The sequence below is a fragment of the Dermochelys coriacea genome, chromosome 9, assembly GCF_009764565.3.
Source record: "Dermochelys coriacea isolate rDerCor1 chromosome 9, rDerCor1.pri.v4, whole genome shotgun sequence".
Classification (NCBI taxonomy): Eukaryota; Metazoa; Chordata; order Testudines; family Dermochelyidae; genus Dermochelys; species Dermochelys coriacea.
In genome coordinates, this window is record NC_050076.1 from 27567471 (window position 1) to 27583708 (window position 16238).

Genomic DNA, 16238 nt, shown 5'->3' on the forward strand with positions numbered 1-16238 from the left:
ATTCCTTGTCATTCACATTAGCCTTTTATTCTATATGTAATATTTGAAATCAGTGGAGCAAATAATAGTTTTTAATAGAGACTGATATTTACTTTATAGCTAAAAGTTTTTAACAGAATGGCATTTACAGGCCCACCAGCTCAAAAGTGTTGGTTTCTTCTGGATTTATATAGAAGAATTAGGGGGTCCTATAAAATTGCATACTATGGATGTTTTGTGAAATAGACCGTGCTACTTATGTCAATGAGTAAGATCTTCAATTTTCCGATGGCAGCAACATACAGAAATAGAAATATTTAAGAAACTCCTTTGCTTCACCACACCTTAAAAAAATATAGCTCATGATGGTGGTGCCCAAAACTTACCAAATGCCTTAAATAAAGGTAAGATTTGCAGCTGCTAACATTTGGGGGGGGGGGCTTTTTTTCCCTTTCCAGTTGTCAAGGTATTTCCTGTACTAAGCCCAGGAAAATAAAAAGAAATATCACAAATGCTGACGTGACCATGTCTTTTTCACTAAGGTAAAACTGGCAAATTTTTCAGTCCCACTACTGTATTTGAACGATGGAGGAAAAGGCTGCAGAGCGTGCACACGAATTTCTGGTTGTATGACAGCATGTGCCTGGGAAGCCTGTGAAATCAACTTACACTTTTAAAGCGCTTATCGACTCTCACATTCTTCTGCCAAAATTTTCGCCATTGTTGCTAACACCTGTGCAACTTTACCAGTGCATTAAACCTCAGTGTAGATAAGGCTCAGAGCAGGTCTAAACTATGTAGTGTTAAAAATGCCAACAGACAGAGGAGCTATCTGTCTACTATAACTGCCACCACTGAAGTAGGTCACATGGTGTTAGCAATGAGGGGAATATTTTGGCAATATGTTTAGTGTAGACAGCTACAGAGGCTGTCAAGTAGGCCCTTTAATCACAGATAAAAATCCCAGGAAACAGATTACACCACAAAGAGTGCCTTCTGAGCCTGGCATTATATACACAACCTTGGCAGTGGCCAACCCAAATGTCCGTACCAAGTCCTCTTGCATGTTGTGAAAGCCTTGCCTATGCATAAAACTGCACAGGTTTAACTAAAAGGTTTAAAAACTAATTTATTGAAGCCAATGCAAAACACCTATCTGGATGTTCTTAAACTAATTTAAATCTTGTGTCTATTGATGTAGTTTAAATTGATTCATTACCAAATTAAATTAAATGTATTACTCTTTTGCATCTACACAGGTTTTTTTGTCAGCATAACTATTACAGTTAGGGATGTTCTTAATTGAGAGGATAAAACAATTAGGAGTTTCGTTTAGGCTTCTGTATTACAACTCCGATTTTATTCACCTAAGCACAGTATATTTAACACTACTTATTCAGGCAGAGATTTGCTGATATCTCTATACTCTATCTTTTGAATATGAAGCCAATGAGACCTTTAAGTAAGTAGTACTGAGTTGGGCCCTTAATAATGTTGCTTAATATAGGAAATCTTGTAACTGGATTACTTTCTATGAAATAGGAAATGTTGGGTCACTATATATGGTTGATCATTTCACCTAATTCTAATATAATTTGAGATCTTATTTCTTATTAGTGGGAATCTTTTTTAGTCTTATCTGGTTTGTAATTTGTATTACCTTTTAACCTGCAACTAAAACGAAGCAAAACAATTGAAGGTTTTTTTCCATTTTATATTTTATTGACTGACGTTCTTTCTAAACCACTTCTTAATTCTTTGATAAAAAGAAAATAGTAATCAATAAAAGATCTTCGGGGTAGGCACTGTTAGATATTTGCACTCTGCCTAGCACAATGGTCTCTAAGCGTTACAGTAATAAATAACAATAATAAAATATCTGAAACCAACATACTACTCTCCGCTCTTCATAGTTATATTTTGCCTGTTGCCCTGATGAGCCCCACCAAATATAGTGATAGAGCATAGTGTCTGCTGGGGTTAGGACTAGGTGTGGGAAGAAACCAAGGAACCGTTGTTCTCTGTAGGTCCCCAGGGATGTGGGTGGATTTTTAAGTGGAAAGCTGCACAGAAGTTCCTGCTGTTCAGAAGAGCAGTATCTCCTACACAGCTGCAAACCCTCCTAAGTCCCCCTTGGATTTGTCTACAGTACAAGTCGATTGGGGTTTAATCAAGTTGGCTGTCACAGTTTCTCTCTTATTTATGGGTTTTGTACTGCCATCCCTTACAGTAGTATCTGGGTTCATTTGTTCTACACTGATCACTAAGTCACAATCAGCAGTGTGTCAAACACAATACAGTTTTATAATATGGAAAGTTCCCCATGTTTGCCATGGGGATGGGAGAAGCCCACACAAAACCCCCAATATCTTGTGGGTGTTCTAATATCTGTTTGGATCTTGAGGCTCAGACAGTTTCCTGCAGTCAATCCCTCTTCAATGCTGAACAGAAGGAAGTGAATTTCCTGGCCCTACAGAAGAGTAGCACTTCGCCCCAGTAGTGTTTGGTTATGGGTATTTGTGCCAACAAAAATCAACAGCATTTGTACAGCATGAACTCACTGAGTTCTAAATGCTAATAACTTCCCTCATTCTGAGGGACAACAGACATGAGGAAAGAATATCCTCACGGAAGAAACCACAACAGTGCTGGAATTTCTCCTATTTCCATCTGAGAAGTACAGAGAAGCGCATGGGAAGTGAACAAATGGAGTTTCTCTCTCTCTTTGGCTCTCAAACACCAAGCCATGGCTTGCGAATAGTGCTGTGTATCATCATTTACTATTTGTGCTGCAGTAGAACTTCAGGGCCCCAAAAGAGCAATACAGGCCCCATTGTGTTAGCCACCCTATAAGCACATAACAAAAAGGCAGTCCCTGCTGAACAGAGCTTTCAGTCTAATGAAGAGATAACAGACATACGGGGAAAGCACAAGGTAATGAGATGATTATGAACAATGTGCTAAGCAGCTGTCTCAGCATACCAGCTTTCTAATCATTGTTGAGGTTTTTGTACGCATCACAGCAGGGGAGAGGTTTAAGAAGGGATTTGAAGGAGAATAATGAAATAGTTTTATGGATATTTACAGGGAGCTCCTTTCATGCAGCATAGGACAAAGCAGGTAGGTACTTGCTGGAAAATTTGATAAATGGGCAATCAAGACAGATCTTTGTCAGAGTGGAAGCAGAAGTCAACACCATGATAGCATATGAGAGGATATATAGCATAGGGATAGGCCAAAAGGGCCTTAAAAGTGAAGACAGGTAGTTTATGTTTGACATAGTTTACACTGTTTATAAAATTCAACAAAATGAAGCTCTGGGAAATGCTGGTCATTCTATATTTGGTTCTCACACTGCGCAGTAATTGTCTACCAATATCCTGTATATAAACACCGAGCCTAGATAGATAACTCAGATTGACAAATTATATAATGTGGTGATCTACTGTGGTGGGAGCTTGCAGCTCTGATAACTGGGTTTCACCTGCCCTATGGATAAACAGAAGACAAGTGTCTGCAGACTGTCCAGTGAGCACTTTTCATAAGCATTAAATTCACTTATTGAGAAAAGCATAACACATTCTTGAGAAATGGAAATTTGATGTATTTAGTTTCCGCAAACTAAACAACTTGCTGATCTAGTTTTGCAAGGACTCTACCACAGTTAAGTGGAGTCTGTCCTCCCCGCCCCCAATATATGAATAATCAGATGAGAGAAGCCCTTATTCTTAGGGAAACAAAATTTTTCAGCAAATTTTACCCACAAATGGATCCTTTATATGATTACCATCAACAAATTGGCAATGAAATTGCAACTTATACTGGAAAAACAATAGAATTTACTCATCAACTTTCTTAGGACTTGTGTTGAGTTGGCTTATTTATTTGCTTTTCATTTATGTATGTATTGTGTATATTGTACATCAGGAGCTGCTGTTCATCCATTCTCGACCAACGATGAACACATCCACAGTCACTTGCACGAGATGACAAACATACCATTTTACAAAGGTCAGATTAGCAAAACATTTCCTAGAAAAATGTACTACTCCGTAGGAGCAATAAGCCAAAGGAAAAAAAATGGCTTGATGCTCAACTGTATATTTATTGGTGCCAAGGATTTCCTTACAGGAACGATGAAGTTTTTGTTCCAAGAATGTCCAAGAAGCAGATTTTGAAAGATTTGAAAACACAATCAGCAGTAAGGGCAAGATGTGAAAGGGCAGGGCAACAAATCACTCAAGTTTCATATATGAATTTTTTGTAACAGGGATCTGGAAGCCAATTTTATTATTAAATACTGTTCTTTAGCTGATTAAGCCATCAGCTTTAGGTGGGACCTGCACCAATCTCCAGGAAACTAGGTTCAAGTCGTGCACTTCCCACATACTTACATAGCATATAAGTGTGGTTTTGTGTATAACATTTGTTCATTGCTCTGTATGAAACATCAGAAATTTTGAGAGCGCGCGCGCGAGAGGAAACACTCCCCCGTGTGTGTAAATGGCTCCCCCTAGAAATTCTGGAATTCTTAAATGTAATTAACGTTGTCATTAAACAGCAGAAACAGAGCAAATTTGGTTTACCCAGTATTGCTGGCAGTATATTGGATCATGCAGCATGAATGTGAAAAGCTCTCTCAGATTCTCACCTTGAGGGAATTTAGAAACAGGCTAAGGTGATGTGCTATTTAAAAATTATATGCAGCTCCAAGAATAATAAGAAGTCTGTAGTATTCTCCTAAAGTACACGTAATATTGACAATACCAGTATGAAGATTCATAGGAGCTTTTTATTTCAAATTCAGTCTCAGGGTTAGAGGAAAGGCAAAAACGATGTTAGAAGCTGAACAGCAACTTACCACAACAAAATGTGCACAAAAAAATGACTAACATGTGGGAAGGTCCTAGAGCTCAGGCTAAAGCCCAAGCCCAAATGTCTATACCACAATGAAACAGCCCCTTAGCCAGAGTCAGCTGGGATGGGCCAGTGGTGGAATTTTATTCTTCTTTATCACTGTTGAAGTTTTAAATAACACCCAGTTTTATAAGGTAAGTGACACACAATTGAGATCAGAATAGGGTCATAGGGATTTGCAATCTCTAATGATACTTTCTGTAGTGCTTTACAAAATGTATTCAATTCTATACATGCTGTCTGTAAAAAAGGGGTCTGACCCTACTTACATACATTTAAAATATCAGTATACTCATTAAACAGATGAGCACAGGAAGTTATAGGACATTAAGCATTAGAAGACCAGCCAATGATTTCATGAGATTTGCAGTAGAATTAAAAAGGACACACAGACAAAGCGGTTGGTTTGGGAAATAAAGTTTAAAGCATAAATGGCCCTGGCGGAACAAGACTTGGAGTACGTGGACCTGCTGCTGTAGCAGTAAACTGAGATCAAAATAACCTCAGATGGCTCAGAGGCTACATGCAATTAACCATAATACAAGATGAAAGAAAGGCCTCCCTCTCCATATTTTGGGGTTTGAACAAACCTGTTGGAAAGGCCTTGTTTGGGCTTGCTGCCTGAGTAGCCGCTGTTGTTGCTGCTGCTGCAGAAGTTTCATCTGGAGCAGCTGTTGCTGAGACGTAATTGCATGTATGGAGGGTGGCTGCATCATGGTACCAGAACGCCTCTGTAGCATGTTAGACAGGGCTTGTTTTGTGTTCGTTGGAACAAAAGAGCCTGCAGGATCCAATCTGGAACCTGAAAAACAAAATATGAATGTTTTCCCTGTCTTTTAAAGCAAAAGGGCTGACAGATCACTGCTAGTCTATTCTACTGCAGGTCAAATACAAATAAATTATGGAAAGCGGTCTTTCTCTTTAAAGGCAGAGAATTGGATTGAGATTAATAATCCCAGCCAGAACAATTAATAGGCAAGCACGGTTTACAAAAAAGAGCAGAGCACCTTTAAAATAGAGCTTTATTGGAAGTCTATCCATTTACTAGGTTCTAATAATGGAGCTGGTGCCCAAAACGGTAATATCTGAGTGCCTCAGATGTGAAGATGAGAGAGGAGACAATTACTGCGTCCAAACAACATTCAAAGTAACTGTTCAAATTGCAACAGTTTGACACCGGAAAAACAGAAACTAGAGTGCTTGCCCAAAGCAATGAATACAATCCTGAATGGATTTGGGAAACATACAAAGGTCATTTAATAAGAGACCATCAGAACCTTTTGAGGAGTACATCGGTGGAAATACCTTTCTAGGAAATGGTTCAGAGGGGCAGATCAAAGTGAACGGTCCTAAATTCTAGGCCCTTCTGATGGGGTGTGCTTGCCCCAAACTTGCCTAGAAGCGGGCAATGTAGGTGAGGTGGGTGGGGTTACAAGTACTTTGGAGGAGGATAGGATTAAAATTCAAAATGACCTGGACAAACTGGAGAAATGGTCTGAAGTAAACAGAATGAAATTCAATACGGACAAATGTAAAGTACTCCACTTAGGAAGGAACAATCAGTTGCACATAGAAAATCGGAAATGACTGCCCAGGAAAGAGTGCTGTGGAAAGGGATCTGAGAGTCTCAGTGGACCACAAGCTAAATATGAGTTAACAATGCTGCAAAAAAATCAAACATCATTCTGGGCTGCATTAGCAGGAGTGTTGTAAGCAAGACACAAGAAGTAATTCTTCTGCTCTACTCTTTGCTGATTAGGCCTCAACTGGAGTATTGTGTACAGTTCTAGGCACCACATTTCAGGAAAGATGTGGACAAATTGGAGAAAATCCATAGAAAAACTACAAAAATGATTAAAGGTCTAGAAAACATGACCTCTGAGAGAAGACTGAAAAAAAATGAGGTTGTTTAGTCTGGAGAAGAGAGGACTGAAAGGGGACATGATAACAGTTGTCAAGTACATAAAAGGTTGTTACAAGGAGGAGGGAGGTAAATTGTTCTTGTTAACTTCTGAGGATACGGCAATGGGCTTAAATTGCAACAAGGGTGGTTTAGGATAGACATTAGGAAAAACTTCCTGACTGGGAAGTTAAGGGTAGTTAAGCACTGTAATAAATTGCCTATGGAACTGTAGATCATTGGAGATTTTTAAGAACAAGTTAGACAAACAACTGTCAGGGATGGTCTAGAGATAACACTTGTTCCTGCTATGAGTGAAGGAGAGTGGACTAGATGACCTCTTGAGGTCCCTTCCAGTCCTGAGAGTTTATGATTAACTTATTAGGCTGCAAGCTGGGGGATATTTACATTGAGATGAGAGCCCTAATTAAGGAAAGCTCCCCTGTAGAGGAACAGGAGGGGGTTCTATAAAACCAGGGAACTGGTAGCAGAACAAGGGCTGCAGTCAGTCTTTCTGAGATATGGGAGAAAAAGGGATTTGGACCAAAGAGGAAGAGTTTGTCTAGCAGACCCGGAGATAGGAGTTTAGCTAGGGTGGAGAATGTGAGCCTGGGATAGGAAAGGTAGGAAGTAGTCTAGGAGTAAGGCAGGAAGGTTTGGCATAGTGCAGACCTTGGCTGCTGGAGAGAGGCCTCTGTACTTGAACCCAGAGTAGCGGGTGGGCCTGGGTTCCTCTGCCAGCCAATGAATGAGTGGCACAATCTGGGCAGTGATCTTGAAGAGACTATTTGGGACTGTTCATCCCAGTCACTGAGGAAGTGACTTAGCCATGGTAGTGGACTTAAGGACTGCTTAGGATGCCATAGAGGATTCGACAGAACTCTGGAAGGGGAGGACCATTATGACTTGGCCGGAAGGTTAAGTCACCAACATGAGGCACTGCCGCTCCTGAGGAACCAGAGAGCGATTGCAGAGCGACAGAGCGAGATGATGAGCTGGCAAACCGTGAGACAAAGGCATTCAGGCTGAAAGAGCTAATCCCCAGAGTGGCCAGGAGGGGGACCCCATGAGTAGCAAACACTGTGACAGCACTATTGTAATACAAATAGATAACAATACATGTATAATTGAGGACCACCCAGGGAAACAAGGACGAAAACTAGAGACCGCTAATCCCTCTAATGCCATTCTGTCAAAGGGACAGGGAGAAAGAGAATGCTCTCTGGAGAAATGTAAAATATTGATTATTCCCTATAACAACCTATATAACTCCCCCCCCCCCCCCCACACTGTTCCTCTGATATTCTTGTTAACTGCTGGAATTAGCCTACCTTGCTTGTCACCATGAAAGGTTTTCCTCCTTCCCGCCCCCCCTGCTGCTGGTGATGGCTTATCTTAAGTGATCACTCTCCTTACAGTGTGTATGATAAACCCATTGTTTCATGTTCTCTGTGTGTGTGTATATAAATCTCTCCTCTGCTTTTTCCACCAAATGCATCCGATGAAGTGAGCTGTAGCTCATGAAAGCTTATGCTCTAATAAATTTGTTAGTCTCTAAGGTGCCACAGGGAGATTTAGGCACAGGTTTATATCCCTTCTTTTGTACTCCCTGCAAATGTCCGTTTTCCGAGAGGCTCCATTCCCTAAATGATTATTGTAGATGATCAATTTGCCACAGTGTGGAGTCTGTGTATGAATTAGTTCTGTACCAAAGGTTCAGCCTCATTGTTCTCTGTGGTGTATAGCTAAGATCGTTTGTCCTCCTCCACACTCAGCTCACTAGTTTTAGCAACATCTGGACTCCGAGTGAAGACTGTTTTGAGTTTTGGCATTGTTGGGACCCCTAACAGATACTGTGTGAAACTTGTAATGGGTTCAGTTAAAACCTCACTGAAATTGGTAGGTGTAAACTCACCCTTCAGTTACCATAACTATAAGCATAAGCCCCACCTAAGACAAAAGGTGTGTGAGAACCCATCCAGGAGCTTTTGATTGAGTATTCTTTTGGCTAGATGCATTTGGGGGGTGGCGGAATGGGAGAATGGGCGGGGAAGAGAGATCTCACAGAAACTGAGGACAGACAAGAACAGACAGTCAGACAGCCTCAAGGAGCATTTGAAAGCATAATGGCTGACCCTGGAAGAAACTTGGGAAGAGGTTTAGGGATCAAGGATGCAGGCTAAAAGAGTGCTCTTGGTGCTGTGAGCAAAGAATCTGTTTCCTGTTATTTGATTCCTTCGCATTTAGAGAAACAGGACTCTGTACGTTCTTTGTAAATAAGCAAAGTTGTACAAAAGAAATACCAGACTCAATTTCTACTTCCAGTTGGAACAACCTACTAAACCCTGAATTTTTGGCTAGCCACTCAGGCCAAAACAGGTAAGAGAAGGGTAAGACAGGATACAGGGAGAAATGATTTCATGCAAATGGAAGGGAGAGAAATACACATATAGAAGTAGTGAGATTGCTTGTTTTGCATGGTATTTATATTAGTTCCATCTCCCTCCCTTCTTTTTCCCCCCCTCTCTTCAATTTCTCAACCAAAATCTAATTAGAAAGTTTATAAATAAAAGGCCAAAGAAATCTCCATAACTAAATGCAGTAGTACTAGCAGCTCTCAAGTCACACTTGCTCCAGCATTCCAACAGCCTCCCGATTGAGGTGGGTACAGCTGGATTGTGCCAATAGGTATAGTCTAGCAGTTTGAGATCACAGGACTGCAAACCATGAACTCCTGAGTTCATGACACCAAATATTTGAAAAATAGCTTTGAAGACTGAAAGTGGTCTATGAATGCTAACTCCTGGTACTGAAGATGATAAAGCGATGTACTGTACAACACATTTTATCCTGAAAAATAAAAATTATCCATGACAGTTCATGAACAGAAAGTGAGTAGTTTTATGACAATCTGCAAACGAATAAGTCCATTCCACCCTGACATAATAGAGGACAAATATCTCTTATTCTCTGTGTGCTGCTTGACATAAATTAGTGTGTGTTTATTATGAAGGAAAACTGACTGATTTGCAGCTTTCTTAACTTCATCTCTTTAAATCAGCAGCACTGCGATGGGTACCGGCATGGCCCCACAGTATGCCAACATTTTTATGGCTGACTTAGAACAACGCTTCCTCAGCTCTCATCCCCTAATGCCCCTACTCTACTTGCGCTACATTGATGACATCTTCATCATCTGGACCCATGGAAAAGAAGCCCTTGAGGAATTCCACCAGGATTTCAACAATTTCCATCCCACCATCAACCTCAGCCTGGACCAGTCCACACAAGAGATCCACTTCCTGGACACTACGGTGCTAATAAGCGATGGTCACATAAACACCACCCTATATCGGAAACCTACTGACCGCTATTCCTACCTACATGCCTCTAGCTTTCATCCAGACCACACCACACGATTCATTGTCTACAGCCAAGCTCTACGATATAACCACATTTGCTCCAACCCCTCAGACAGAGACAAACACCTACAAGATCTCTATCATGCATTCCTACAACTACAATACCCACCTGCTGAAGTGAAGAAACAGATTGACAGAGCCAGAAGAGTACCCAGAAGTCACCTACTACAGGACAGGCCCAACAAAGAAAATAACAGAACGCCACTAGCCGTCACCTTCGGCCCCCAACTAAAACCTCTCCAATGCATCATCAAGGATCTACAACCTATCCTGAAGGACGACCCATCACTCTCACAGATCTTGGGAGACAGGCCAGTCCTTGCTTACAGACAGCCCCCAATCTGAAGCAAATACTCACCAGCAACCACACACCACACAACAGAACCACTAACCAGGAACCTATCCTTGCAACAAAGCCTGTTGCCAACTCTGTCCACATATCTATTCAGGGGACACCATCACAGGGCCTAATCACATCAGCCACACTATCAGAGGCTCGTTCACCTGCGCATCTACCAATGTGATATATGCCATCATGTGCCAGCAATGCCCCTCTGCCATGTACATTGGCCAAACTGGACAGTTTCTACGTAAAAGAATGAATGGACACAAATCAGACGTCAAGAATTATAACATTCAAAAACTAGTTGGAGAACACTTCAATCTCTCTGGTCACTCGATTACAGACCTAAGAGTGGCTATCCTTCAACGAAAAAGCTTCAAAAACAGACTCCAACGAGAGACTGCTGAATTGGAATTAATTTGCAAACTGGATACAATTAACTTAGGCTTGAACAGAGACTGGGAATGGATGAGTCATTACACAAAGTAAAACTATTTCCCCATGTTATTTCTCCCCCCCACCCCACCCCACACTGTTCCTCAGATATTCTTGTTAACTGCTGGAAATAGCCTACCTTGCTTGTCACCATGAAAGCCTACCTTGCTTGTCACTTGCTTTTCCCTCCCCTGCTGCTGGTGATGGCTTATCTTAAGTGATCACTCTCCTTACAGTGTGTATGATAAACCCATTGTTTCATGTTCTCTGTGTGTGTATATCAACCTCCCCTCTGTTTTTTCCACCAAATGCATCCGATGAAGTGAGCTGTAGCTCACGAAAGCTTATGCTCTAATAAATTTGTTAGTCTCTAAGGTGCCACAAGTACTCCTTTTCTTTTTGCGAATACAGACTAACACGGCTACTACTCTGAAACCTGTCATTAATTTTTACAATCATCTAACATTTTCTGGACATTTTTACCTAGAATAAATAAAATCTACTTATAGTTGAAACATCAGAAAAAATATTTTATTTTTATATATTTGTAACCAAACGTATACAATTTTTATGTTGTATAATTTTCCTTCATGATGTGGTAGCTATTTTTTATAACATCTAAAGATTTGCTGTATTTCCCCTTAGAGTATGCAAAATATTTTCATTGGACATGAACATGAAATGAAAAACAAAATAATGTATGCAAACACTTATGACAAGCAAATGCTGAAGATGTGTTATCCCATGGTATTTATGTGCCACTTATAATGGACATTGATCAATTTATAACAACAAACCAAAAATCAGAATTGGACTAGTTTCAAAATATACATCATGAATCAAAGTAACAAGGCAAATACCATTATTTTTTTAAATTATATTTTCTTATACTCCCCCATTAAACTATTTATCAGCATTCTGCCAGAATTCCTCTAACACATCTCAGTGATCCATTTGTGCCCAGTGATAAAACACAAATGTAATACATTAATGGAGGTGATCCTCAGTTTTTTTAGTTGAGAAAGTAAAGCCCTTGTATTAAGCGAACTAAAGAATTAAAACTCAAGGCTTCAGCAGACACATCATGCTTCGGGGAAAAAACTAAAGATATTGCTGTTATTTCAAGAAGTAACATTCTTATTATACAACAATTAACATATCTCTATTTACTTCCAAAGCCTACACATACCTGGTGGAAGGGGCTGGTTCTGAACAAAGAAACTAGGTTGTTGTGGTTGTCCCATAATGTTATAACCCCACAAGGCAGACTGGGGATGATGCATCATTTGAGAGGAAATCGGTGAATAGTTGGGAGGCACTCTGTATAAGTTGTTCTGTGGATATTCCTTGAACATACCATAAAAAGGAATGTTACTGACGTTCATACCCTACTAACTCATAAATAATGCCAGTTTTCCTACTAAATTATTTAAGGATTGGAGACTGTTCCCATTGTAGTTTACTATCCTGTAAAAAATAGATGGAGTCACAAACTATTTACAGGTAACTAAAAATGACAGCTTCTCTTAAATGTTCCATCCAGTTTCATCTTATAAAAAGTATCTTCTGCAGGCTAGAGCACATCAACACAATTTATAGTGTACCCACAGATAACACGGGGAATCTAAAGTGAAACATCACAAAAGGCAAAAACCGCAAAATCTACATTAAAGTTACCACTATTGTATCCGCATATGCAACACATTCACAAGCTAGTCTTAAGCTTACATAATACCACTATATCTGGACTATAGTATTAAAACACTGTTTTTATATAAACAAAAGGTTTCAGAAATTGCGGGTTTGCCATTCAATCACGAAGTACAAGTTTTGGCCTTAGGTGAAAAAAAGGTCATATATAATAGGACCTCAGTCATGAACACCAGAGTTACGAACTGACCAGTCAACCACACACCTCATTTGGAACCAGAAGTATGTAATCAGGCAGTATACGATATAGTACTGTGTTAAATGTAATCTATTAGAAAAACGGAAAGTTTAAAAAAAGATTTGACAAGGTAAGGAAACTGTTTCTGTGCTTGTTTAATTTAAATTAAGATGGTTAAAAGCAGCACTTTTCTTCTGCATAGTAACATTTCAAAGCTGTATTAAATTAATGCTCAGTTCTAAACTTTTGGAAGAACAACGTAATGTTTTGTTCAGAGTTATGAACAACCTCTATTCCTTAGGTGTACGTAACTGAGGTTCTATTGTAGAAGGGTTAAGTTTGCCACATTAGAGGCTTTCTATACTGTGCATGTGCATTGAACCTTGGTGTTTATGCGAGTCTCAGACAGCAACACCCTCCAACCACATACACAAAATACAACATAAAACAGGAAAATTTGGTAACAAATTGCAACCAACTCCATGGAAAGTTAAAATGGCATCCATTTATTAGATTCTAGTGATCTGTTTCAAGTTGTCCATGTCCCTTTAATATGAACTAGGCCTCAACCAAAGCCCAAGTTCCAAACACACACTGATATTGGGAAATTTAGAAATGTATCCAAAATATAACTCAGGTGCTTCTCTAATGCAAGCAAGGGAAAAAATAATAACTATGTGTGGGTATGCCTGAATAATTCAGATCCAGTCTACAGTAGAACCTCAATGATACAGACATCAGAGTTACAAACTTACCAGTCAACCGGACAAGTCAACTTACCAGTCAACATGTGGACCCAGAAGTAATCAATCGGACAGCAGCAGAGACAAAACAAGACACCTTCCCTCAGAAAATACTGTACTACCCTCAGGGGCTCAGGGCTTCAGCCACGCGGGGGGGGGGGAGGGGGGCTGCAGCTGTAGGGTCGGGGAGGTAAGGCTCCAAATGGTTTCTGACCTTTGGGAGCACCAGGGCCCAGTGTGTTAGACCCTTGAGAGCACTGGCGCTCAGTGCTTTAGACCCTTGGGAGTGCTGGGTCCTAGGGCTATAGACCTGCGGCTCCATTCTTGGCTTCAGCCTTGCGGGGGACACCGGGGCTCAGGGCTCTAGCTACGGGGGGGAGTGCCAGTTTTAGCTGAAACTGAGAGCAGAGCTGTGGGGAGCCCTGAGCCTTAGCAACCACTCCCCCCACACCCACCCTGGGTTGGAAGCCAGGAACAGAGGCTACCCCCCATGAGACTGCAGGGCTGAAGAGCCAAGCCCCAGCGTTCCCCCCAGGTCTAAAGCCCTGAGCTCTGGTGCTCCCGCAAGTCAGAAGCCCTAAGCCCCCTGCCCAGAGCCCCACCATCCTGAATGTCAGAAGCCCCAACCCCTCCCTGCCCCGGCCCAGAGCCCTGACTTCCCCCACCCTGCAGCTGCAGCCCCAACCCACCCTATGGCTGAAGTTCATAATGTCTTATTAGGGTTATGAACATTTCAGAGTTACGAACAACCTCTATTCCCGAGGTGTCCATAATTCTGAAGTGCTACTGTAGTATGTTTCAGTAGATTTCATATTAATTTTCAAGTATTATTAATTTACAGTGCATTCCTATACATCAATCCTTTAGGCAGGCTTGTCTGGTAACATTTTGTCTTACTGCTTAATTTTTACAATTTACTCTCTTCTTAGCACTTGATCTTGCAAGTTGCTGAGCAACTTCTGTAGGTGATGAAGACAATCACATGTTGCAGCAAAAAGCCTTTAATTACCTGGTTACTGGTTTAACGCTGTACATTTAGTCACTTACATCAGCTCTTGAGTTTGATTTTGTCTTTCTTTTCCTGCTTTTTGTTTTCTTCTCTTCGTCTGTGATAGGCTTTCCCTGATCTGACAGCTCTGCTGATTTTCTTTCTGGTTCCTGAGAAATGGGCGTATTAGGCTCTTCCTCTTCCTCCTCTGGAGGAAGTGACAAGGGCTCGAGGTAGTAGCTTCGTGGCTTGGGCTTGGGATGTGTGTGGTATAGGAGAAGATGCTGCTGCTCCTCATACTTTATCACTTTCCTATCAACACGAACTGTACCAAACCAAGCCCAGGAGAGTGGAGCAGGATTTTTATGACCCTCAAATAAATCCCAAGAGGACACTTTCTGTTTTGTTGATACCTGAAGTCCCTGTTTCGAAATACAAAGTACAATAGCATTCTTAAATGATACCTTAACAAAATAATGTGAATTACCTGCTTTTGAGTACTATGGTTAAAACCACTGTATGGATTTTTTTTTCTCAACTCAAAAACTATCATTTACATGTTTGTATGGGGATTCAACTAGCATCCAAGGCTGACACCTGTTAGAATGAATCAAGCTACATGTTGATAGCTGTACCGGGTTTTTTGAAAATGTGGTTATTTTCCAATAAATTTCTTACGTTTCATCTATCATGCAACAGCTTCCTTGGAAATCAGTGCAAACAATCTACCTTTTAAATAACAAAAATTATTAATCACCAGATTAAAACATAGGACCAAAACACTCACTAAGTACATGTATTTAAAATACAACTGAATAAGTGTCAGCACTATACTTCAAGAAATGCAGAACCTGGGTTATAAAATAAAAAAGCTGAATTGCCCTTGGAAAGAGTGGTACAACTAAAAAAAAATATCCTAGCTTTTCTTTTTCATGCTGAAATTTAGGTCAAAAAGTATGTCAATTTACATGAAGCTAGACAGTTTTCTGAGGACTACTCATCAAAGGAAACTGGTTTTCACTGTTCATTTATGAAATGTCTGGAATGAGAAATGTGTTCCCAACATACTAGTTTCACATAGTAGCATTGAGATAACTGAAGCTGCCCACTCTAGCCCAAAGAGACCCTCCTTCAAAGGAGAAATAAATGTGAATGATTTAACTTGCTTTATAGAGTAGCTTTGAGAAGCAGAGACCACTCTTCCCTTTCAGGAAAACTAAATCAATTGGGCTCTTTACTTCCCTACCAAATCCCTCCAATGATTTTTAAAGGTACTCATCTTTAGTTATATGCCTGATGTGCCCTGTGGCTAGACCTTGGGTGGGGGCACACTTCACTTTTAGGGAAAGACTGTTAGTGAGGATGGATGATTGTGTCCCAATGGGGCAACAGTTTTTCTCAGAGCTACTCTGGTAGTCGCCTCCAAGGCATAGGTTATTTCCATGTGGTAACATACATATCAGATGGCAGTCAAGACCCTAGAATGTAAAATGAAGCAATACAAATTTCAAAACTAAATAGATTAGGAATTGAACCTGAATCTCAAACTCTGGGGCTTTTGTTTGTAGGAGTTCATAGTAACCTTACATTCAATTTTAATTTGTGTGGGTTTTGTACCACCAG

The 16238-nt window shown here is 40.5% G+C and overlaps 1 protein-coding gene across 2 annotated transcripts in view; it reads right to left on the bottom strand.

The window, feature by feature from the left end:
• MED12L (mediator complex subunit 12L) overlaps positions 1-16238 on the bottom strand; it is a 335742-nt gene that overhangs the window by 35607 nt on the left and 283897 nt on the right. For both annotated transcript variants that reach the window (XM_043492366.1, XM_038415603.2), the window contains 3 exons: positions 14675-15037; positions 12186-12342; positions 5487-5698 (listed from right to left, as the gene is read on the bottom strand). In XM_043492366.1, coding sequence (XP_043348301.1) covers positions 5487-5698; positions 12186-12342; positions 14675-15037 — 732 coding nt within the window. The remainder of the gene's footprint in view (positions 1-5486; positions 5699-12185; positions 12343-14674; positions 15038-16238) is intronic.